This window comes from Myotis nattereri (genome assembly GCF_964212035.1).
Source record: "Myotis nattereri genome assembly, chromosome: 11".
NCBI classification, from domain to species: Eukaryota; Metazoa; Chordata; class Mammalia; order Chiroptera; family Vespertilionidae; genus Myotis; species Myotis nattereri.
In genome coordinates this window covers 59,666,399-59,691,653 of record NC_138086.1, presented here as the reverse complement: position 1 = coordinate 59,691,653, position 25,255 = coordinate 59,666,399, and the positions used below count along the sequence as shown (strand labels likewise).

At 44.4% G+C, this 25,255-nt stretch overlaps 2 protein-coding genes across 2 annotated transcripts in view; one reads left to right on the top strand and one right to left on the bottom strand.

The window, feature by feature from the left end:
• IGF2BP3 (insulin like growth factor 2 mRNA binding protein 3) overlaps nt 1-2,577 on the top strand; it is a 40,629-nt gene extending 38,052 nt beyond the window's left edge. The window contains exon 12 of the mRNA XM_081102529.1: nt 329-2,577. Within this exon, the coding sequence (XP_080958655.1) occupies nt 329-427 (99 nt within the window). The 3' untranslated portion in view covers nt 428-2,577. The remainder of the gene's footprint in view (nt 1-328) is intronic.
• Nucleotides 2,494-24,853, bottom strand: MALSU1 (mitochondrial assembly of ribosomal large subunit 1; the record flags this gene model as incomplete). Its single annotated transcript, XM_081102530.1, is given in 6 exon segments — nt 2,494-2,519; nt 2,522-2,542; nt 3,118-3,297; nt 4,908-4,989; nt 23,181-23,359; nt 24,571-24,853. Coding segments are annotated over 6 exon segments (762 nt in total). The 5' UTR covers nt 24,845-24,853.
• Between the last annotated feature and the right edge of the window lie 402 nt (nt 24,854-25,255).

Here is a 25,255-nt window from a genome sequence, read left to right as displayed (position 1 = left end):
CTGAGTTTCTTTTTATGCTTCTCCTGGAATGCCTTATCTTCCTCATCCATCTCTTTGCCACCCTCACAGATGGACATGGCCCCTTCCCCAGAAACTGAGCTCTCCGTCACACCCCTGTGTCTATGCCTCCAGGTGGGCCCATTGATTCTAGTGCCAAACACTTAATTCTTATTTTAGCAGGTGACTTCAGAGACTACTAGCAAACTAATTAGTACGGATAATTAATCTTCAAATAAACTTCTGTTTGAAGTTTTTTGAAATGGGAAAGTAAACCAACTTTGAGTAACTGTTGATCAGGTGGAAATTTCAAAACTCTCTCCTTCTGTAGGTTGCCCAGAGAAAAATTCAGGAAATTCTGACTCAGGTAAAGCAGCACCAACAGCAGAGAGCTCTGCAAAGTGGACCACCTCAGACAAGACGGAAGTAAAGGCTCAGGAAACAGCCCACCACAGAGGCAGATGCCAAACCAAAGACAGATTGCTTAACCAACAGACGGGCTGACCCCCCATCCAGAATCACATGCACAAGTTTTTACCTAGCCAGTTGTTTCTGAGGACCAGGCAACTTTCGAACTCCTGTCTCTGTGAGAATGTATACTTTATGCTCTCTGAAATGTATGACACCCAGCTTTAAAAAGATAAAAAAATAAGGGGGAGGGAGGAAAAGAGGAGCTCTGCACTTCCCTTTTGTTGTATTTTCAGTGTAAAAATTTCCTAATTTTTCTTAACATTTTCCATTTATGCAAGAAATTGGCTTAACGATGCACTCACTAAATTCATCAAATAAAAATAGATTGCTCCTAAGTGAGAATAGAATTATTATAGGAACTTAAATGTTAAGGTATCAACGTAGAAAAACTTGTTTTATTTTTATCTAACACTAACATGAATAACGTAAGGGAAGTGCTGAATGGTGTTGGCAGGGGTATTAAATGTGCATTTTTACTCAACTACCTCAGGTATTCAGTAATGCAATGAAAGCAAATTTTGTGGGGTTTTTTTTTTGAAATTTTTATATACTTTATAAAGATAAAAGTCCAACTGTTTTTTAAAAAATAAAATTTAATTAGCTAACAGGCAAATAAATGAAAAAAAAATTTTTTACTTCAGGCTGGTGACAGTAAAGCTGGAAAATTAATTTCAGGTTTTTGAGGCTTTTTGACAGTTTTTAGTTGGAAAATCCAATAAATGTCCAGTGACATGGAGCAGTGCCTATATTTGGAGAGCAGCAATACCATTTATTTTTTTTGTTTATGGTAGGGAAAGTTTTTGATGGTACTAACAGAGCAAAGTGGTCACAGGAAGTTTTGGAATGGCTAGTTTAAACGGCTTCAGGAGATGTCAGTGTTTTTGTTTGGCTAAGTGATTGAGTGCATAATTGCTTTGTGCTTCTGACTATCACTACCTAAAGAAAGTGCATCAGTGGAGATATGCAGCCCCTGTGGACTTGAAACTGATTGGCAAAAAGCAAGCCCCAGCTTGTCTTACAGGATGCTTAGTTTGCCAATCCACCTCAGAGCAGTTGGTTTACCCTTTGAGCAGACCCCAAAAGAATTGCTTGCGAAGACCAATGGGGCAGTCAGATGGTGTGAGTGTTTAAAGGCCATGAAAAGCTATATCTGCATGTGCCAGGCATTGCCATGAGCCTCACTAAGCTGTTTTGAAGATTTTTAAACAATGATAAAAAAGGAAAGGCCATCTAAAATATTACATTACATACAGCAGAATTTCTGTATTCTGTGCAACCAGTTATTGTAAGAAAACAATTTTTGGAATATAATTCGAATGACTGTGATAAAACTTTTGACCTGAACTCATTTGCCCATTCTGTAACTTGATGGCAAAGCCCAGTATGTACAATTATGTGGGTGTGGGTGGTCTCCAAGGCCACACTGCTCTCAGAATTGTTTGTGTTGCTTTTTGTTCATAAAAGGATCACAGTCGTCATATTACATGGATCTGAAGGACATATATAATAATCTTTAAAAAATCATTTTGCCTCATTTGTATTTCAAAATGAATTTCTACAGACTAGGTAAGTTTTTCTGATGATCAGTGTATCAGACATTTTGGAAATGACTTGAAATGTTTTCCTAAATGTTTTCAGAAAACCAGTTTATTTTGTAGTGTTAGCCAAAAAGTGCCCTTTTTGTCACTGAATTCATCTAGCATTCATAATCCCCCCCAACCCCCAACAGCGAATTGCTTAAAAAATAATCATGGACTGGCTTTTGGGTTGGTTTTTAGGTGAGATGTGCTTATGGCCAGAACTCTTCCTCAGTATTTGATTTTGCCAATATTTGATGAGTTGTTTTTTTTAAAAATACAGATAGGTGCTGCATTTATATCTGCTGGTTTAAATTCTGTCATATTTCACTTCTAGCCTTTTAGTGTGGCAAATCATGTTTTACTTTCAATTAAGCATTGGTAATGGAGTATCTGGTAATAGCTAGAAAATAATTCTGTAACTGAGTTTGTACTCACCGCATATGGATCATTCCTCATTTGTAATGTGCCCAAATGCAGCTTCATTTTCCAGACACCTTGATGCAGAATAAAGTTTTTCATCATTAGGTGCAGCTTGATGTGTAGTATGTTTTTATTTTTGATTTTTCAAATAAGTATGAATAAGTTATAAACAGATTTTTAGTAATGCTATGTCATTCTCAAGTTAAAGCACCAATATCTATTAGTTATTTTCTTTATTGCATGGTACTTAATGTGAACCTTGATAATACTGTTTGCGTATGAACTAAGAATTATAGGGCTAGTTATGTGTTTTTGCTTTATTTTTAAAAATGTTATCTATTCCACTCTACCTAGTAATACTTACACTTAAGCAAAATTAATTAAAAATCTGAGTAGAGCGTTCAAGTGAAACATGGGGACCAGTGATAACTCCAGGAAATCCTCCTGGGATCTCAGGAACAAAGACAACATTAAAACTGTAGTTGAAGCTCCTTTACCTGCAGTCTCCACATCCTGGTGTCAGTTAGCATGATGTCCACAGTCAGATAAGACTTGTTTTGATAATAACTTACCCAATTAGGTAGGGGTTAGGAGCTATATTTTTGAGAAGCGACTCAGTCTGAAATGAGTAAACCAGTATTTTATTCACATTTGAACTCCATTGGAGTCAGGGAAGAAGGGTCATCTTCTATTCCAAGAATGAAGTCTTCAGGTAATGTCTCAGGTGCGATCTGAGCTAACTGGTCATCATAAGAACGCAGGGTCCATAACTTCTCCAGTTCATACATTTCTCTGGTCTCTGGAAGCATCAAATGAATCACCATGCTGCCTATCAAGGACAGGTAAGAGTGACAAAGAAGCAGTTTGTTTGCTGTTATGCTTGTGATCTCACAACCGTTTAGTAGTTCATTACAGTATAAATATAGGAACTCAAATAATAGTTCTCAAAGTGTGGACCACAGAAGAGCATCGTCTGAAAACTTGTTAGAAAACTGTGCCCCATCCAGCAAAATACCACCGAAATGCTGTGTTTTTGTCTCAGTTCATCACAGAGGAGGTACATGATGCCAATATATACAAGTTAACTGTATCTACTAGCCAGTCAGCTTTCTCTTGAGAATTCTCCAAATGTGTTTTATTCTGGGCTTTCTTTATTTTTTACAGAGAAGAAGGGAGAGGGATAGAGAGTTAGAACATCGAGGAGAGAGAGACATCGATCAGCTGCCTCCAGCACACCCCCCCACTGGGAATGTGCCCGCAACTAAGGTACATGCCCTTGAATGGAATCGAACCTAGGACCCTTCAGTCCACAGGCTGACGCCCTATCCACTGAGCCAAAGCAGTCAGGGCTGGGCTATCTTTTTTGAGATACTCTCTCTCTGGAGCAAAGGGCAGCTTTGCTTACACCAGTGGTTCTCAATCAAGGACATTTTTTTAAAAAATGTGTATTTTATTGATTTTTTACAGAGAGGAAGGGAGAGGGATAGAGAGTTAGAAACATCGATCAGCTGCCTCCTGCACACCCCCCACTGGGGATGTGCCCGCAACCAAGGTACATGCCCTTGACTGGAATCGAACCTGGGACTCTTCAGTCCGCAGGCTGATGCTCTATCCACTGAACCAAACCGGTTAGGGCTCAAGGACATTTTTTATTTGCACAATGGATGGGGGGGAGGGGGAGGGACACTGCTAAACATCCTACAATGCACAAGATATTCCTACCCACTCCTACTAAAATTACCTGGTCCAAAACGTTAAGTGACAAAGCTGAGAAACCCTGACTTACAGCCTTGCCAGAAAAAATGTCTTCCACCAGAGCAAAAGCAGACCTGCTTCCTGCCCATCATAAACTATGTAAATACCCAGTTCCTCTCTTAGAACTGTGTGTACAGGCCCCATGTTGCTCTATAGAAGCTGGGGCTTAAGGAACCTGCTCCAAAAGTGCTGCTGTTGGCTACTGCTGTTATGAGTCCATCTCTCACCCTGGAGTAGCCTTCAGTCTTTTACCAATATCCAGATACTGGCCAACTAACCTGTTAGCTTACAAGTAAGATAAAATCTCAGACTCCTCACAGTTCTTGACAGTTACTATTGTATATATTAATACCCAGATTTGGTAGGTCTTTTCAAATTCCAGTCCTGTGTCTGGAGTGCCCTTCACCTCAGCCAAGTTATTTAAGGCCAAGGTTATATGTACCCCAAGCCTTCTAGCACCACTAAGGGATCTGTCCCATCTCTACCATGTTACCCATCCTGTTCTCTATCATCTTTCACCTCTTTGACTCATTACATACATACCAGGTTAGGTAAGCTTTTCACATGTGAATAAGATCACCTGGGTTACAATGAAAACATTTCAAAAATTTTATATGGAAAAACAGCAATTTGATCTCAATCCTTCTGCAACTGAAAATAGTTCAAGGCATCAAAATAACTTACCAAAGTCCACACAGAGCCAGTCATCAGTGTCCTTCCCTTCAATTTTCACATGAGGCTCATTTTTACTTTTTAGGAATTTGTACTGAAAAAGGAGAGATCGTATATTAAAGGGAGAAGGGGTGGGGGAAATCTTACTGAGGTTCTGGTGGTATTTTTTCTTGGTCTTAACTTGGAACCTAGCTTACTCATTCCTATTTGCCCCATAATTAATAACTTAGGAAAACTAGCGCCCCGCACACCTAAGTCCTTCCCAATTTCTATACCTCTCTACTGAATACCCCTGCCCAAAACCCTTCTGATAGGGCCACCCTACACATTCACCACAGTGTCTCTGGTGCACAGAGTCCTAAGTTCATTCAATATCTGGTCCTCACCTACATCATCCTGTCTGTCCATCCCAGCTTCCCTTCATTCTCAGGGGAGGCAATGTTAATGGGACTTTCATCATGCCCACATCTATTCCCAACAGATATATTAATGTCACAAAGAAGGACATTAATGATAAAAGGGGCAACTAAACAAGATGACAGAACTATAAACATATGTATCAAAGTCTGAGCTCCTAGACACACAAAACAGATAGGATTGAAGAAAAAAATAGATAGCAACAGTAATATAGGAGACTCACTATCCCATTTTCAATAATGGACAGAACAACCAGACAAAAGATCAATGAAGAATAAAAGACTTAACACTGCAAAACAATCGGACTTAACAGACATTAAATAGAACACTGCACCCAACAACAGCAGAATACATACTCTTTTTTAATGTACATGAAACATTTTCCGGGACAGAAACATCAATCCTCTGCAACCTTCTCACCCGCCCTGCTGAGGATCGAGCCTGCAACCTGGGCATATGCCCTGACCAGGAATTGAACCTTTTGGTTTATGGATGGATGCTTAACCACTGAGTCACACCAACCGTGCAAGTCTTAATAAATTTTTTAAAAAATTGAAATAAAGTACATTTTCTGGTCACAATGAAAAGAAACTAGAAATCAACAGAATGAAAACTAAAAATATCCATAAATATGTGCAAATTAACACTTTAAGAAACCAATGGGTTAGAGAACAAATCACAAGGGAATGAGAAAATACACTGAGACAAATTAAAACATAACATTTCAAAACTTATGGGATGCAATGAAACAGTGTCAAGAGGGAAACTTATAGCTATAAATGCTTATGAGAAAAGTCCCCAAATCAAAAACTTACAAGAATTAAGAAATGAAAAACAAAGCTAGCAGAAAGAAGGAAACAATGATCAGAGAGAATAAAATGAAACCAAGATTTGTTTTTTAAAAAGATCAATAAAGTTGGCAAATCTTTGGGTGGATAGAAGAACCAAATAACTAAAATCAGAAACAATTCAGGGGACACTACTATCAATTTTAGAGAAGGAAGACTACTATGAATGATTGTACACCAACAAATTGGATAACCTCCATGAAATGAACACATTCCTAGAAACAAAACCTACCAAGACTGAATTATGAAGAAATATAAAGTCTGAATAGACCTATTCAGTAATAGTAACAGGACCGAATCAGTAATCAAAAACCTCTCAAAACAAGTCTATCTCAACTTTTAAAAATCATTATTGTTGAAAGTATTACAGATGTCCCCTGTTTTCCCCCATTGACTCCTTATAGCCTGCACCCACCCCCTGCCCTAGGCCTTCGCCACACTATTGTCTGTGTCCATGGGTTATGCATATCTCTCTATAAAAGCCTAATATGCAAAGTCCCTGCGGGAGTTTGATTGGGAGACCAATCGCTTGCTATGATATGCGCTGAGCACCAGGGGGCGCAGAACAAAGGGAAGCCCCAGCCGGCAGCTGGGGAAGAGAGGCCCTGACCGGCAGTCAGAAGGCCCCCGATCAGTCCTAATCGCTGGGCAGGCCTAGGGACTCTACCCATGCACGAATTTCATGCACTGGGCCTCTAGTATGCATATAAATTCTTTGGTTAATCTCTTCCTGCTCGCCCACCACCCCCTTCTCTTTGAGATTCGATAGTCTGTTCCATGCTGCTATGTCTCTGGATCTATTTTGCTTATCAGCTTATGAACAAAGGGTGGGCGGGGGGCGGGATTCTTAACAAAGAAAAGCCCTGGACCAGAAAGCTTCACTGGTGAGTTCCACCAACTATTTTTAAAAAAAGCCAACACCAATTCTTCTCAAACTCTTCCAACAAAATTTAAGAAAAGGGAACACTTCCTAATACACTCAATGAGATTAGCATTACCCTGACATCAAAGCCAGACAAAGACTATTAGAAAACTATAGGTCAGAATCCTTGATGAACAATGATGCAAAAATCCTTAGCAAAATACCAACAAATCAATTCAATAACACATTGAAAAATATATACACAACCAAGTGGGGTTTACTCCTGGAATGTAAAGATGGTTCCACACGAAAATCAATGTAATAAACCACATAAGTAAAATGAGGGACAAAACCATAGGACCATCATAAATTTATGCCAAAAAAAAGCACTTGACAAAATTCAGCATCCTTTCATGATACACTCAACAAGAAACTATCTCATGATAATAAAAGCCCACAGCTATTATCATACTCAATGGTGAAAGACCAGATTTTTCCTCTAAGATTAGAAACAAGACAAGAATGTCCACTTTCACTCATATTCAACACAGTATTGGTATTCTAGCCAGATGGTTAGAGCAAGAAAAAATAAAGAAAGCAAGATAACCAAATTAGAAAAGAAGAAATAAAGTTATCTATTTTCAGAGACATGATCTTATATGTAGAAAACCTTAAAGAATAAAGCAAGAAAAAGAGAACCATTAGAATTAGTAAATGAATTCAGCAACATTGTAGGATACAAAATCAACACACAAAAATCAGTTGCATTTCTATACACTAACAATGAGAAACCTGAAAAGGAAATTAAGAAAATTCCATTTACACTAGAATCAAAAGAATAAATACTTAGAAACAAACTTAACTATAAAAGCCAAAGACTTGTACACTGAAAATTACAAAATGTTGCTAAAAGAAATTAAAGATGCCAATTAAGTGGAAAGACCCTGATTTCATATACTGAAAGACTTAAAATGGTTAAGAAAGAAGGAAAAAGAAAGAAAACAGTTGGAGTTCTCAAACTTCCTGATTTCAAAACTTACTACATGCCCTGGCCAGGTAGCTCAATTGGTTGGAGGGTTATCCCCATACGCTAAAGGTTGCAGGTACTATCCTGGGTTAGGGCACATACAAGAAGGCCCAATGAATGCATAAATAAGTGGAACAACAAATCAATATTTCTCTCTCTGAAATCAATAATGAAATTAAAAAACAAAACAAAATAGCATCAAGGTAGCCATATAGAACAATGGAATAAGACAGCTCTTATGTCCAATGATTTTTAAAAAGGATTTCAAATCCCTTCAATGGGGAAAGAACAGTTTTTTGTTTTTTGGTTAATCCTCACCAGATGATATTTTTTACATATGTATTTTTTCTTTTTTTAGAGAGAATGGAAGGGAGGGAGGAAGGGTAGGAAGAGAGAGAGAATGACAGTGAGAGACAGTGAAGCATCAATATCAGAGAGAGAAACATCGATGTGAGAAAGACACATTGATTGGTTGCCTCCCGCACTCAGGGTTCGAACCTGCAACCCAGGTACCTGCCCTTGACTGGGAATTAAACACATAACCCTTTGGTGTGTGGGCTGATGCTCTAACCTCTGAACAACACTGGCCAGGGTAGGGAAAGGGCAGTTTTTTCAACAGATGGTGCTGGTAAAACTAGATACCTACATGCATGTGAATGAAGTTGGATCCTTACCTTACACCATCTACAAAAACTACCTCAAAATGGATCAAAGACCTAAATATAAGACCTAAAACTATACAATTCTTAGAAGAAAACACAATGGAAAAGCTTTGTGACATTGGATCTGGCAATGATTTGGATATGACACCACAGGCAACAACAATAAAAATAGATAAACTGGACTTTACCAAAATTAAAAACTTTTGTGTATTAAATGACACTATCAACAGAGTAAAAAGGCAGCAACCTACAGAATGGGAGAAAATATTGCAACTCTCATTTGACATGAGATTAATACCCAGAATATAGAGAGAACTTCCTACATTGCCCAACTGAATTAAAACATGGGCACATGACTTGAACAGACATTTCTCTAAAGACATACATATGGACAATAAGCACATGAAAAAATGCTCAACAATAATCTTTATGCAAATTCTTTGGTTAATCTCTCTTTTGGTTAAAACCACAATGAGATACCATTTCACATCCATTAGGATTACTATTATTTACAAGCCCGAAAATAAAAAGTATTGGCAAAGATGTGGAGAAACTGAAACCCTTGTGAACTGCTGGTGGGAATGTAAAGTGGTATAGCCACTATGGAAAAGAGTTTACTGGTTCCTCAAAAAATTAAAAATATGCCGAAACCGGTTTGGCTCAGTGGATAGAGCATCGGCTTGCGGGCTGAAAGGTCCCAGGTTCGATTCCGGTCAAGGGCATGTACCCGGGTTGCAGGCATATCCCCAGTAGGAGATGTGCAGGAGGCAGCTGATCGATGTTTCTCTCTCATCGATGTTTCTAACTCTCTATCTCTCTCCCTTCCTTTCTGTAAAAAATCAATAAAATATATTTAAAAAAAAATTAAAAATATAATTACCATGATCTGGCAATTCCACTTTTGATATTAAAAGCAGGGACATGATGGAGTCAAGATGGTGGAGTAGAGAAATCCTGAACTCCCATGAACAAATCAAAATTATTGTTAAATTATAGAACCATCAGACTGAGAACCACCTGAGGATTAGCTGAACAGAATTCCTGTAACTAAGGATATAAAGCAGCAGCCACATCAAGATGGAGAGGAGGGGCAGAGGCATGGTGCAGGCAGGTCCCACACCCACAGTGTGGTAATTAATAAATGGAGGAACATCTCAGGTTGCCCCTGAGATGAGAGAAGGATCCAAGCCCCACATAGAGCTCCCCAGCCTGGGTCAACTATGATGGTAAGAGGAGTCCCCTAACATCTGGCTTCGAACACCAGCAGGGACTACATCTGAGAGAATCAAAGGACAGTGGGAGACCACGACACTGTTCTTAAAGAGTTCATGCACAAACTCACTTGCTCTAAGCTCCAGTGCAGAGAGACAGCACCTGGGTCATTTGGGGAGGCATTATATTGACTAACTTTACAGTAAGGGCTGGAGGGGCAGGGATCATGGAAACTCTCTCAGGGACAAAAGACCTGGCAGGTGCCACTGTTCTTTTGTTGAGTTCTCCTCCCACCTAATTGGCAAAATCTGTCTCTCCATTCACCTGGCCTTGGCATTTCCCTGAGACCCTGCCCCACCCAACCTGTTCTCCTGGCTGGACTCTCTTCCATAGTCCCCAGACCCTCCACACAAGCAGCAAGCCTCAATGTGCACTGCAATCTCTCCCAAACACCCTCGAGCTCAGCTGCATATAATCACACTCACTTTACACTGTAATCTCTTCCAAATATTCTTAAGCTCAGCACAAGTTGTGGCTGCCTCGCCTTGCACTGCAGTGTCTCCCCAAAACCCCTAGCACAAGTGGCAACCAACCACCTTGGCTTGCACTGTAGTTCCTACCAGGTGGCCACAACCTGTCACAAGTGATGGCTGGCTTTGGCTCACATTATACCCTCTCCCAAGAGGCTCCAGACCCTACACAACCAGTGGCTGGCCTCAGCTGGTACCAAAATGCCACTAAAATGACTCCGGGTCCATAGGATCAGCCCCCGCACAACAGTGTGCCCCATACCTCTCACCAAGTGGGTCCAGGCCTGGCACTAGCAGCAATCAGCCTTGGTTCACAGCTTGGCCTTGCCTAGGCAACCTAAACCCAGCATAGCCATCTGTAGATTGCTTTGTAGCTCATACCAGGTGGCCCCCAGCAGAATACAGGTGGCAGCTGACCTTGGCCTGCACCTCCCAAAAGGCTCCAGAGCTAGTGCACCCAATGGACAGTTTCAGACCACATCAAAGCACCACCCAACCACCTCCACAAGCAACACACTCAAGGGGTGAACTCGGCAGACATCAGAGCCCTGCTGAATTAAGTCCTGCTCTGTGCCATGAGCCCCTGCACAGCTGATCTTCCACAGTGGTCTGTGGTCCATGGTTGCACAGTCCTTATAGCCAATTGGCCTGGGGGTAAATCCCTCCCATTGACATGTCAGCAGCAATCGAGGCTCAACTAGAAGAGGAGGGTATACACAGCCAACATTGGGGGTATGAGGGTGCGTATTTTAAGTGCACATCTTGAGTGATCAGGGAGGCTGTGCCACTGGATCCTACAAAACGCCTACTATTTAAGGCTACTCGACCAAGCCCGGGAGATGCAGCAGCTCCACCTAATACATAGAAACAAACACAGAGAGGCTACCAAAATGAGGAAACAAAGAAATATGACCCAAATGAAAGAAGAGAACTAAACTCCAGAAAAAGAACTAAACAAAATGGGAAAAAAGGAAAAACCAAGATGGCGGCATAGGTAAACACCGGAGTTAGCTGCCTCGAACAACCACTTCACAAATACAAGTAAAAGACGGAACGGACATCGCCCAGAACCACAGGAAGACTGGCTGAGGGGAAATTCTTCAACTAGAAGGAAAGAGAACAGCATACGAGACTCAGAGGAGGCGCAGTGCAGAAAATACAAAGGTGCGGAGGTACGCGCGGAGTGGGCTGGTAGCTGAGGGCGCGGTTGTCGTTTTCAATCGGAAGGGAGTTTCAGATTCTGAGCTCCAGTTCTGGGCGAGTCTCTAGGGACCCAGACTCAAACGGGAGAAGCGGGGCTGTCTAGAATCGGCAGCTTTCTCTCTGAGGTTTGCAGCGGTTGCTGGGACTCTGAGAGGCAGAGACTCTGGGGACGGGACTGAGAGCAGCCATACTGCTCCCTCCACCCGCCCTGTTTGATCCCTGTGCGACACGCCCCGCCCAAGCCCTGCGCAGAGCTATTTGCCGGATAGCCTCAGGCAAAGGCTAGATTAGCACCTCCCTAGAGGACAGAAGTTTTCCCACTGCAGACACAGCTGATTCTCACATCCAGTTGGCCTGGAGGTCAAATCCCCCTATTATTAACTACAACAATCAAGGCTTAACTACAACAAGACTGCGCACAAAGACCACTAGGGGGTGCACCAAGAAAGCATAAAAAATTCAGAGACAAAGAAACAGGACAAAACTGTCAATGGAGGATATTGAGTTCAGAACCACACTTTTAAGGTCTCTCAAGAACTGTCTAGAAGCCGCCGATAAAGTTACTGAGATCCTCAAGAAATCTAATGAGACCCTTGATGTTATGATAAAGAACCAACTAGAAATTAAGCATACACGGACTGAAATAACGAATATTATACAGACTCCCAACAGCAGACCAGAGGAGCGCAAGAATCAAGGCAAAGATTTGAAATGCGAAGAAGCAAAAAAACACCCAACCAGAAAAGCAAAATGAAAAAAGAATCCGAAAATACGAAGATAGTGTAAGGAGCCTCTGGGACAGCTTCAAGCGTACCAACATCAGAATTATAGGGGTGCCAGAAGATGAGAGAGAGCAAGATATTGAAAACCTATTTGAAGAAATAATAACAGAAAACTTCCCCTACCTGGTGAAAGAAATAGACTTACAAGTCCAGGAAGCACAGAGAACCCCAAACAAAAGGAATCCAAAGAGGACCACACCAAGACACATCATAATTAAAATGCCAAGAGCAAAAGACAAAGAGAGAATCTTAAAAGCAGCAAGAGAAAGAAACTCAGTTACCTACAAGGGAATACCCATCCGACTGTCAGCTGATTTCTCAACAGAAACTTTGCAGGCCAGAAGAGAGTGGCAAGAAATATTCAAAGTGATGAATACCAAGAACCTACAACCAAGATTACTTTATCCAGCAAAGCTATCATTCAGAATTGAAGGTCAGATAAAGAGCTTCACAGATAAGGAAAAGCTAAAGGAGTTCATCACCACCAAACCAGTATTATATGAAATGCTGAAAGGTATCCTTTAAGAAGAGGAAGAAGAAAAAGGTAAAGATACTAATTATGAACAACAAATATGCATCTATCAACAAGTGAATCTAAGAATCAAGTGAATAAATAATCTGATGTACAGAATGAACTGGTGATTATAATAGAATCAGGGACATAGAAAGGGAATGGACTCGCTATTCTTGGTGGGGAAAGGGGTGTGGGAGATGCGGGAAGAGACTGGACAAAAATTGTGCACCTAGGGACAGTGGGGGGGGGGGGGGTAAGGGCAGAGGGTGAGGTGGGAACTGGGTGGAGGGGAGCTATGGGGGGGGGGGAGAGGAACAATGTAATAATCTGAACAATAAAGATTTACTAAAATAAAAAAAATGGGAAAAAACAATCTAATAGGTGCAGAGTTCAAAACACTGGTTATAAGGATGCTTAATGAACTTAATGAGAATTTACTTCAACAGTATTAAAAAGGACATGGACAGCCAGTCAGTGAAATATAAATACCACATGATCTCACTCATTTATGGAAGGACATTACAAACTGTGGAACAAAAACAGACAGAGGCAAAGAAGCATCGAACAGACTGTCAAACTACAGCAGGAAGGAAGGGGAGGGTTGGGGGAGTAAGAGATCAACCGAAGGACTTGTATGCATGCATATAAGCACAACCAACAGACGCAAGACACTGGGGGTGGGGGGACGAGGGCAAATGTCTGGGGATAGGGGAGATTGGAGGGGGCGGTCAGTGGGGAAAAAAAAAGAGACATGTACCACTATTTGTAATACTACCTTAAACAATAAAATTTTTTTAAAAAAGGACATGGACAATGGCATACTTCACAGAGCTAGAACAAATCCTCCAAAAATTTATATGGAACCATAAAAGAATCCGAATAACTGCAGCAATCTCGAGAAAGAAGAACGAAATGGGAGGGATCACAATACCAGATATCAAACTATATTACAAAGCCATTATAACCAAAACAGCCTGGTATTGGCACAAGAATAGGTATATAGACCAATGGATCAGAACAGAGACCCCAGAAACTGACCCACACCATTACAGTCAATTAATAGTTGACAAAGGAGGCAAGAACATACAATAAAGACAGGCTCTTCAACAAATGGTGCTGGGAAAACTGGACAGACACATACAAAAAGATGAAACTAGACCACCAACTTATACCACACACAAGAACTTAATGTAAGGCATGAAACCCTAAAAAACTTAAAGAACATAGACCAGGGGTGGGCAAACTTTTTGACTCGAGGGCCACAATGGGTTCTTAAACTGGACCAGAGGGCCGGAACAAAAGCATGGATGGAGTGTTTGTGTGAACTAATATAAATTCAAAGTAAACATCATTACATAAAAGGGTACGGTCTTTTTTTTTCAATAGTTTTATTCATTTCAAACGGGCCGGATCTGGCCCGCGGGCCATAGTTTGCCCACGGCTGACATAGGCAGTAAAATCTCAGACATCTCATGTAGCAATATGTTTATGGATACATCTTCTAGGGCAAAGGAAACTAAGGAGAAAATAAACAAATGGGACTACATCAAAATAAAAGCTTCTGGAACAGAGTTTGGAACCAAGATGGCGGCATAAGGTATAAACCTGTACGTGCTGCCCCCCACGACCACATTAAAACTACAACTAAAAGACAAAACAGCTATCATCCAGAACCACGGGAAAGCTGGCCGAGTGGAAGTTCTACAACTAGAAGGAAAGAAAAAAGTGCCTTGAGACTTGGTAGGAGGTGCAGAGGTGCCAAGAGCAGAGGTACAGAGGCGCTCACAAGGCAAGCTGCACCTGGGTGCGCGGTTTTTTCAATATGAAGGGGATACAAGCTCTCGAATGCACTGAACTCATTTATGGCGAGACTCTGGGGACCCAGACACCTACGGGGAGAAATTGGACTGTCTTGCAGTGGGTCGGAAAGCGAGGGTGGCTTTCTCACAGAGCTGCTCGCAGGGATCATTGTTACTGTGGGGGCGCAGGACTCGGGGACGCAGAGGCGCAGAGACACGAGGAGTCGTGGAGATGGCTGATGACAGCCATTGCTGTTTGCTCCGCCCTGGTGATTCTGAGACCCCGCCCCACTCAATTTACATCCCCACCCAAGCAGGGCAAGGGAACCGCCTGGCCTTTTGCAGCCTTAATCTAACAGACTGCAGCTGGGTCAGAGAGCTCCAAAACTTCCAAACCCCAAACAAAGAGAAGAAACCTGCTGATATCGCTGGAGCTCCTGCTGGGTGGACTCACACAGTGGTTGACTTGGAGATCCAGGAGCCAGGGTACCCAGTGGTCAGATACCAGATTTCAACAACTCACATCCATAAGGAACACACTCAAGAGGCAGACTCAGTGAGCACCAAAGCCCCACTGAAGCAAGTCCTATGCCATAAGGGTGTCTCCAGCACAGCAGTTCTTCCACGGTAGACACAGTGGGTCCTCGCAGTCAGCCAAAATGCGGAGACAAAGAAACATGTCACAAATGAAAGAAATGGAGGAAAGCAAACTACTGGACATAGAGTTCAGAACCACAGTTATAAGGTTACTCAAGAATCTTCTACAAATCTCCGAGGAACTTAGTGAGACCTTCAAAGATCTTAATGAGAATGCCAAAAAAATGGAAAAGGACCAGTCAGAAATTAAGCATACACTGACTGAAATTAAGAATAATATACAGAGATCCAACAGCAGACTAAAGGATCCCAAGAATCAAGTCAAAGATCAAGGGCATGTACCTTGGTTGCAGGCACATCCCCGGTGGGAGATGTGCAGGAGGCAGCTGATCGATGTTACTAACTCTCTATCCCTTTCCCTTCCTCTCTGTAAAAAATCAATAAAATATATTTTAAAAAAAAAATGACAGAAAACTTCCCCTACCTGATGAAAGAAATAGACTTACAAGTCCAGGAAGCGAAGAAAACCCCAAATAAGAGGAATCCAAAGAGGACCACACCAAGACACGTCATAATTAAAATGCCAAGGGCTAAAAGACAAAGAGAGACTCTTAAAAGCAGCAAGAGAAAAACAGTTAGTTACCTATAAGGAGTACCCATACAACTGTCAGCTGATTTCTCAACAGAAACCATGCAGGCTAGAAGGGAGTGGCAAGAAATATTCAAAGTGATGAATAGCAAGAACCTACAACCAAGATTACTCTACCCAGCAAAGCTATCATGTAGAATTGAAGGTCAGATAAAGAGCTTCACAAACAAGAAAAAGCTAAAGGAATTCATCACCACCAAACCAGGATTATATGAAATGCTGAAGGATATTCTTTAAGAAGAGGGAGAAGAAAAAGGTAAAGATAAGAATTATGAGCAACAAAATGACAACAAATAAATATCTATCAACAAGTGAATCTAAAAATTAAGTCAGAATAAACTGGTGAATATAATAGAAGCAGGGGCATAGAAAGGGAGTGGACTGACAATTCTTGGGGGGAAGGGGGTGTGGGGAGTACAGGAAGAGACTGGACAAAAATCTTACACCTATGGATGAGAAAGGTGGCGGGGGTAAGGGCATGGGGTGGGGTGGGAACCAGGTGGAGGGGAGCTAAGGGGGGGGGGGGCGGGGAAGAGGAACATCTGTAATAATCTGAACAATAAAGATTTATTTACAAAATAAAATAAAATAAAAGCTTCTGCACAAAATAAAAGAAACCACCATCAAAATGAAAAGAAAATCTACTGTATGGAAGATTTTTGCAAAGGATACATTTGATAAGGGGTTAATATCCAAAATATATAAAGCACTCATATATCTTAACAAAAGGAAGACAATCCAATTTAAAAATGGGCAGAAGACCCGACAGACATTTCTCCAAAAATGACATGTAAATGGCCAAGAGATATATGAAAAACTGCTCAAAGTCAGATATCATCAGAGAAATGCAAATTAAAACCACAATGAGATAACACCTCACACCTGTCAGCATGGCTATCATAAAGAAATCACCAAACAATAGTGCTGGCAAGGATGTGGAGAAAGGGAACACTAAGTTTACTGCTGGTGGGAATGCAGACTGGTGCAGCCACTATGGAAGACAGTATGGAGTTTCAGAAAGAATATATACCCCTATGTTCATAGCAGCATTATTTACAACTAGAGGCCTGGAGCATGAAATTCATGCATGGGGTGGGGGTGGGGTGGCAGTAGGGGTCCCCTCAGCCCAGCCTGCATCTTTTCCAATCCAGGATCGGGCCTAAACCGGCAGTCGGACATCCCTCTCACAATCCTGAACCGCTGGCTCCTAATCACTCGCCTGCCTGCCTGGTCATCCCTAACTGCCCCCCGCTGCCGGCCAGGTCACCCCCAACTGCCCCCCTGCTGGCTTGGTCTCCCCAAGCAGCCTGCTTGTTCAGTCGTTTGGTCATCCCTCACTAACCCCCGCCAGCCTGGATGTAGGCAGCCATTTTGTGAGGGCCTGAGGGTTAATTTACATATTACCTCTTTATTATATAGGAGGACTAGAGGCCCGGTGCACAAAAATTTGTGCACTCTGGGGGGGAGGGGGGTCCCTCAGCCCGGCCTGTGCCCTCTTGCAGTCTGGGACCCCTTGGGAGATAACGACCTGCTGGCTTAGGCCTGCTCCCCGGTGGCAGAGGGCAGGCCCAATCCCTAGGTGCAGCCCCTGGTCGGGCTCAGAGCAGGGCTAATTGGGGAGTTGGGGCGCCTTCCCCTGTCATGCACAGAGCAGGGCAGATTGGGAGGTTGTGATGCCACCCTCAGTCACGCTCAGGGTAGGGCTGATTGGGGGGTTGGGGCACCGCCCCCGTCACACTCAAGGCAGGGTCGATGGGGAGGTTGCGGCGCCACCCCGTCACACACAGAGCAGGGCCCATCAGGGGGGTTGGGGCTCCATACCCTGTCATGCACAGAGCAGGGCCAATCAGGGGGTTGGGGCGCTGCCCCCTGTCACGCACAGAGCAGGGTCAATCAAGGGGTTGGGGAGCTCCCCCGTGTCATGCACAGAGCAGGGCCGATCAGGGGGTTGAGGAGCTCCCCCCTGTCACTCACAGAGTAGGGCCGATAGGGGAGTTGGGGCACCGCCACCTGTCACACTCAGGGCAGGGCGGATCAGGGGGTTGGGGAGCCGCCACTGTCACACTCAGGGCAGGGCCGATGGGGAGGTTATGGGTCTACCCCATCACACACAGAGCAGGGCCTGTGTGTGTGTGTGTGGGGGGGGGGGGTTGTGGCGCCACCCTCTATCACCCACAGAGCAGGGCTGATCAGGTGGTTGGGGCGCCACCACTCTCACACTCAGGGCAGGGCTGATGGGGAGGTTATGGCTCTACCCCGTCACACACAGAGCAGGGCCCGTGGGGGGGTTGGGGCGCCGCACCCTGTCACACACAGAGCAGGGCTGATCAGGGGGTTGAGGCGCCACACCCTGTCACACACAGAGCTGCAGGGCGATCAGGGGGCTGGGGAGCTCCCCCCTATCAGGCACAGAGCAGGGCTGATCAGGGGGTTTGGGCGCTGCCCCGTCACGCTGATCCCGGTGCCGGGAGGCCTCGCAGCTCCGCTGATCCCGGTGCTGGGGAGGCATATTACCCTTTTACTATATAGGGTAGAGGCCTGGTGCACAGGTGGGACTGGCTGGTTTGCCCTGAAGGGTGTCCTGGATCAGGGTGGGGATCCCCACTGGGGTGCCTGGCCAGCCTGGGTGAGGGGATGATGGCTGCTTGCAGCTAGTCACACATCCTTCAGGGTGGGGGTCCCCACTGGGGTGCCTGGCCAGTCTGGGTGAGGGGCTGAGGGCTGTTTTCAGGCCGACTGAAGCTCCCAACTGCTCCTTTTTCTTCTTCTTTTTTAAATTCTGGGCCAGCTTTAGCTCTGGCTCCAGCTCTGAGGCTTCTGCTGCTGAAAGAAGGTATCTGGTTTGTTTCGGTTCTATAATCGAAACACTGTATAACTCCAGCTCTGAGATTCCAGCCTCGCTGAAAGCAGGTTTCTGTGGTTTTGTTTAGCTTCTATATTTGTTACAGTGTTTCTTAAACTGCAGGCTCAGAGGCCGGCAAAGCAGGCAGGAACTTTGGTATCCTCCGTCACTGAAGCAAGCAAGCCTCATGTTAGTTTCAAGCTGCCTGGCTGCCGGCCACCATCTTGGCTGGCAGTTAATTTGCATATCTTGCTGATTAGCCAATGGGAAGGGTAGCAGTGGTATGCCAATTACCATGTTTCTCTTTTATTAGATAGGATAGCTAAGATTTGGAAACAGCTCAAGTGCCCATCAGTATATGAATGGATAAAAAAGCTGTGAGATATTTACACTATGGAAAAGTAATGAAAAGCAAGGACCTACAACCAAAATTACTCCATCCAGTAAAGCTATCATTTAGAATAGAAGGATAAATAAAGAGCTTCCCAGACAAGTAAAAGCCAAAGAAGTTCATCACCACCAAACTAGTATTGCATGAAATGTTAAAGAAGAAAAAAAAGATAAAAAATATAAATAATAAAATGGCAATAAACACATATATCAATAATTAAATCTAAAAATCAAAATAAATGAACAAGCAAAACAGAAACAGACTCATAGATACAGAGTGCATTTTGATGGTTGCCAGATGGGAGGGGGTTGGGAGATGGGTGAAAGAGGAGAAAGGATTAAGAAAAACAAATTTGTTGTTACAGAATAGTCATGGGAGTAAAGTACAGAATAGGAAATAGTCAGTAATATTCTAACAACTATGTATGTTATCAGATGAGTATAAGATTTATCCGGATGATCACTTAGTAAGTTATAGTGAATCACTGGGGTGTACACCTGAAACTAATATAATACTGAAAGGGTTAGCTAGTAGCTTGTTTAGGGAGGTATAGAGAATGAGGAGGGTCCAAGGGAGAGGAATGCATAGATGGAGACTTACTAGTAAAGACACCAGGGTGTGCTTATCTTACTTACTTCTACAGAGGATAGAAAAGTGCCACACCCAGTAAGAAATATTTCTGGCCTAAGCAATTAAAACAGCCATAAACCAAGGACAGACAGGGGTACCTCTGGCCTGAACAATTAAAGTGACCATAAGTTAGACCAAAAGTAGCCCTGACCTGAGTAGCTGGGAGAGCTATAAGATAAGGCTTTCTCTGCCAGCACAACTGGAAGAAAACCGTAAGATAAATCAAAAGTGACTCCAACCAGCAAGATAAGGGGGAGAGAAAATGGAGGGGCACCACGTGGGCTTTGAGCTTTGAAACTAATTCTCTGTAGCAAAATGACCAATAAGGAAAACATAGGGGTCCTAAATAAAGGAAAGGGACCCATAAGAAAAGGTCAGATTCATCCCAAGAAAACAGAAACACCAATCAGAAAGGATATATGCACCCATATGTTCATAGCAGCACAATTCACCATAGCTAAGATCTGGAAACAGCCTAAGTGCCCATCAGTAGATGAATGGATTAGAAAACTGTAGTACATCTACACGATGGAATACTATGCTGCTGTAAAAAAGAAGGAATTCTTGCCATTTGCAACAGTATGGATGGAACTGGAGAGCATTATGCTAAGTGAAATAAGCCAGTCAATGAAGGAAAAATACCACATGATCTCACTCATTCATGGATGATAAAGACCATTATAAACTTATGAACAAAAATAGATACAGAGGCAGAGCAGCCTCGAACAGACTGTCAAACTACAGCAGGAAGGCCGGGGAGGGTGGGAGGGCAGGAAGGGGGTGGGTAAGAGATCAACCGAAGGACTTGTATGCATGCATATAAGCATAACCAATGGATATAAGACACTGGGGGGTAGGGGAGGCTAGGGGATTGTCAAGGGCGGGGGAAAAAGGGAGACATATGTAATACTCTTTGCAATACTTTAAGCAATAAAACAATTTAAAAAAGAAAGGGTCAGATTCAAACTAAGAACTGCAGCATACATAAACTGGAGACAAAGGGACACGAGGCAGAATATTTTAATTTTTTTCCATTAGAAAGAGAAAGAGCAGGCTTTTCCCATGGGGGGTGGTCCCTCCCCATGCTGTCCCCTTTGGGGACACCCCTGCCCAGATAGAGTTTGTATCTGCTTCCAATAAGCTTCTACATTTTTTATTAAAGAAGTCTTTTTGTCTGTGAGTTTATTCTTCAAACTTGATGAGACAAGAACTCATGGGAAGAAAAGTCTGCACACCAAACCCCACATTTCAATACTATATATCAATTGTATTTGAAAAATAACAAATGATTTAAATAAAGTTAACTTGGTGACACCCCTCCCAAAACAATAAAAAATGCAAGAAATTAAAGAAACAGAACTGATGGTTGCCAGAAGTGATGGAGGTGGGGAGATAGGCAAAAAAAGGTGAAGGGAATTAAGAAATACAATCTGCCAGTTATAAAATTAGTCACAGGGATGTAGAGTACAGCATAGGGAATATAGTCAATAATATTGTAATAATTATGTAAGGTGCCAGAAGGGTGCTAGACTTATAGTGATCATTACTTAAGGTATATAAATACCTAATCACTATATTATATACCTGAAACTTATATATTACATATCAACTATAATTAAAAAATGAGCCGAAACCGTTTGGCTCAGTGGATAGAGCGTCGGCCTGCGGACGGAAAGGTCCCAGGTTCGATTCCGGTCAAGGGCATGTACCTGGGTTGCGGGCACATCCCCAGTGGGAGATGTGCAGGAGGCAGCTGATCGATGTTTCTCTCTCATCGATGTTTCTAACTCTCTATCTCTCTCCCTTCCTCTCTGTAAAAAATCAATAAAATATATTTTAAAAAAAAAAGAATATTTTAAAAAGCTGGGACATGAACAGATATTTCTACACTCATGTTTTTAGCAGCATTATTCATAATAGCCCAAAGGGGGAAGCAACGCAAATGTCCATCACTGGATGAACAGATGAAATCTGGTTGTACATACAATAAAACATGACACATGCTACAACATGGATGAACCTTGAAAACACTATGCTAAGTGATATAAGCCAGTCACAAAAAAAGTCAAAAAAAAAACAACAAATAGGGTATTATTTCACTCATATGAGGTGCTTAGAGTAGTCAAATTTATAGACAGAAAGCAGACTGGTGGTTGCCAGGGGCTGGGAGAAGGGAGAACGGTTAGTCATTGTTTAATGTGTACGGCACCAAGGCTCTGTTTTCAGCCCCCTTCATTTTTTTTTTTTTAATATGTTTTATTGATTTTTCACAGAGCGGAAGGGAGAGGGAGAGAGAATCAGAAACATCGATGAGAGAGAAACATCGATCAGCTGCCTCCTGCACACTCCCCACTGGGTATGTGCCCACAACCAAGGTACATGCCCTTGGCAGGAATCGAACCTGGGACCTTTCAGTCCGCAGGCCGACGCTCTATCCACTGAGCCAAACCAGGTAAGGCCAGCCCCCTTCTTATCTTACCACCCTTCTCTAGGCAATCCCTTTTGGTCTTAATTGTCCAATTTTCAACAAGGTGAGAGAGGTATGTTTCCCTGTAAAGTGGTATCAGCATCAGGCAAAGGCTGCCAAGTACATTTTCTTCCTCATTCTGATTTATATTCGGTACAGCTGCAAAATGAACTGCCTTCCCTTTCTTCAACTGTGACTTCAGAGGGTAAGGACTAAATCTTCCTCATTTTTACCTTCCCAATACCCAGCACAGTGCTTGGGAACACAGGACATGCTCAAACATTTGAATTAACTCTAGGTCAGCACTGTCCTATACAACTTTTTGCAATTATGGAAATGTTTTATTGTACTACCCAACATGGTAGCCATTAGTCACATGTGGCTACTGAGCACCTGAAATTTGGCCTAGTACAAATAAAGAATTGAATTTTAAATTTTAATTTATAATTAAATAGCCACATGTGGCTAATGGCTACCATAACAGACAGTGCTGCTCTAGAAATCCCTCTGGGTTATATACTGTCTCTAGTCTGTCTCAGGTTATTTTTTAATATTTTTTTAAAAGATAAGAATTAGAAATACCCTGATTCACTAGGGTTGGATATTTGTCCCCATAACTTCCTTTTTTTTAAAACAATCTTTATTGTTGACAGTACTACATTGGTCCTCCCCCCCTTTAACCCACCCCCATCATTTTCACTATCAGAGAACATAAAACACGAAAATTCTGAAAATGTGGGCTTATATAATCTCATTGACAGATTGACTTTCACGTGTTTCTCCTCCGCCTAACGCACTGACACCATTTCACCCAGTTCCCGGTCCCTAAGGGAGAAGACAGCGTCCTACCTACCATTTTCACGATGTAGTAGACCATGGCATGCAGGTGTCGGGTGGAAGTTCCGCTCGCGATCACAAAGTAATCTGTGTATCTCATTTCGGGCGGAACCCGGATCACGCAGATGTCTCTTGCATTCTCTTGCCGCAGAAGCGAAACCAACATATCGATGTCAAACTTGGGCCCCGTGTGATCTGAAATGCACAAAGTTGTGCTCGTGTCAGGTGGCCCATTCGGCGTCAAACACGGGGTGCACCCGGAGCCACGGGCCCCTGACAATGGAACCGCTGCTGCTGGGCGGGACTGAGGTCCGAAATGCCTTCAAAGACACGGCAGACCAGGCCCCCGGACGCCCGCCGAACCCGGACAGGGCTTCCATCCAGCACCGCCCGGCTTTTGTAGGAAGGATGCTCAGGGCGCACGGAGCCACCACACACCCTCTGCTCCTGCGTGTGCAGAGCGAGCCACACCCCAGCCACGAGAGCCTTTCTGGGACTAGTCCCCGAGGGAAGGAGCAATGAGCCTCAGACACAGAACTGGCGCAGAGAGGGAGGGAACCGGCGCGCGCGGGGGCGGGTGACAGACCCGGCCGTGGGAAACCCGACACCGGACACCGAGGGTCGCGGAACGCAGATCGTGGGCTGGAAGGGCTCTCGCTGTCTGCGTTACCTGGCCCACCGCCTTCGTCTGAGATGAAGGAACTCGGGCCTCGCGGGGAACCCAGGAGAGGGCTAAACATTTTAAAACGGCTCTTCTGTTGAACCCTCGAGTTTTTCTTATAAAGCCACTTGGGTTATAGAACAACCGTTATCTGTGAAAATCTCTCTCTTTTTTCTTTCCTGCAGAGATTTAGATATTCCGTTCCTTACCCTGGAGCAAGGGAATTGATAACTCCCTGAAGTTCCACCACGGCCCGCCGAGGGCCCGGGCTAGTTCCCCAACACTAGCCCGGGCAACAGTAGCGCCGCCCCGCGCCCGGCCACCAGCTTTCGCAGATGCGCTCCCGGACCGTGTCTCCAGTTTCTAGAAGCCTCCAGCGGTTAGGGGACCTTCATGCGCCCGTCTCCAACGACGCTTCTTACGCCCCCGCCCCAGCCCGGCTCCTCCCCAGAACCTCACGCACCGACACGCTAGCGGACCAGGCCATTTCCCAGGACCCCAGGAGGAGGGTGAAGGCGGGCGAGGGGGCGAGGCTGTGATGCCCAGGGCACCGGGGGTTTGGGGTCGTCCGGGGCCTCACGGTTTCTTCGCCGTGAAATGGCCAAGTTGGCGCCAACAGCCTCGCAAGTCCCTTCCAGCTCGGGGTCCGTGGGCATGTGTGACCCCCAGGGCTCCTCCGAGCCTCCACGGCCGGGCCCCGCTTCCCGCGGCCGCAGGGGGCCGCCGCCCTCCCCCTCGCCCGTACCTGCGGCGTCTGGTTCCCGGCGCCCCTCGCCGGCGGCCTCCTCCGCGCCAGCTGCCCACTCCGTCCGCTCCTCCAGGCCGGGCCCGCCGTGCAGGCCGCGCGCACGGTTGGGGGTCAGGCAGACCCGGCCGAGCGCTGGTCCCGCGGGAAGCCGCCCCGGGGCCAGCGCCCGCAGCCGGGCCCCAGCGCCCGCCACCGGCCCCGCGCCCGGGGAGAGGGCCCTGAGGCCCAGCAGCGTCCACACCCGCCGAGCCGCGCACCCTGCAGGCCCCATCGCTGTCGCGGCGCGTCGACTCACGGGGCGGGGCTTAAGGGAGCCCCCAGCAGCTTCTGCGGCCTCCGATTGGCCAGATCCATGCGGCGCGGCCTGGAAATTTGACGTCAAGGGCGTGGGCGGGGCCAGAGCCCGAAGGCGGGGCCGTAGGCGGAGTCTGAAGCCCGAGGGAGACAGCTTCGGCCGGTTGAACGGACTTGGGCTCGGGCTTTGCCGGAGTCGGACGACTAGTAATTGCCCTGCTGTGCCCTGCCGACACGCAACGTCGTCCTTGCCTTCTAACTGTAAACCTCAGGAAGGCAGGCATTTTCATTTTTTTAAATATATATTTTTATTGATTTCAGAGAGAAGGAAGAGGGAGAGAGAGAGAGAAATATCCATGATGAGAATCATGGATCGGCTGCCTCCTGC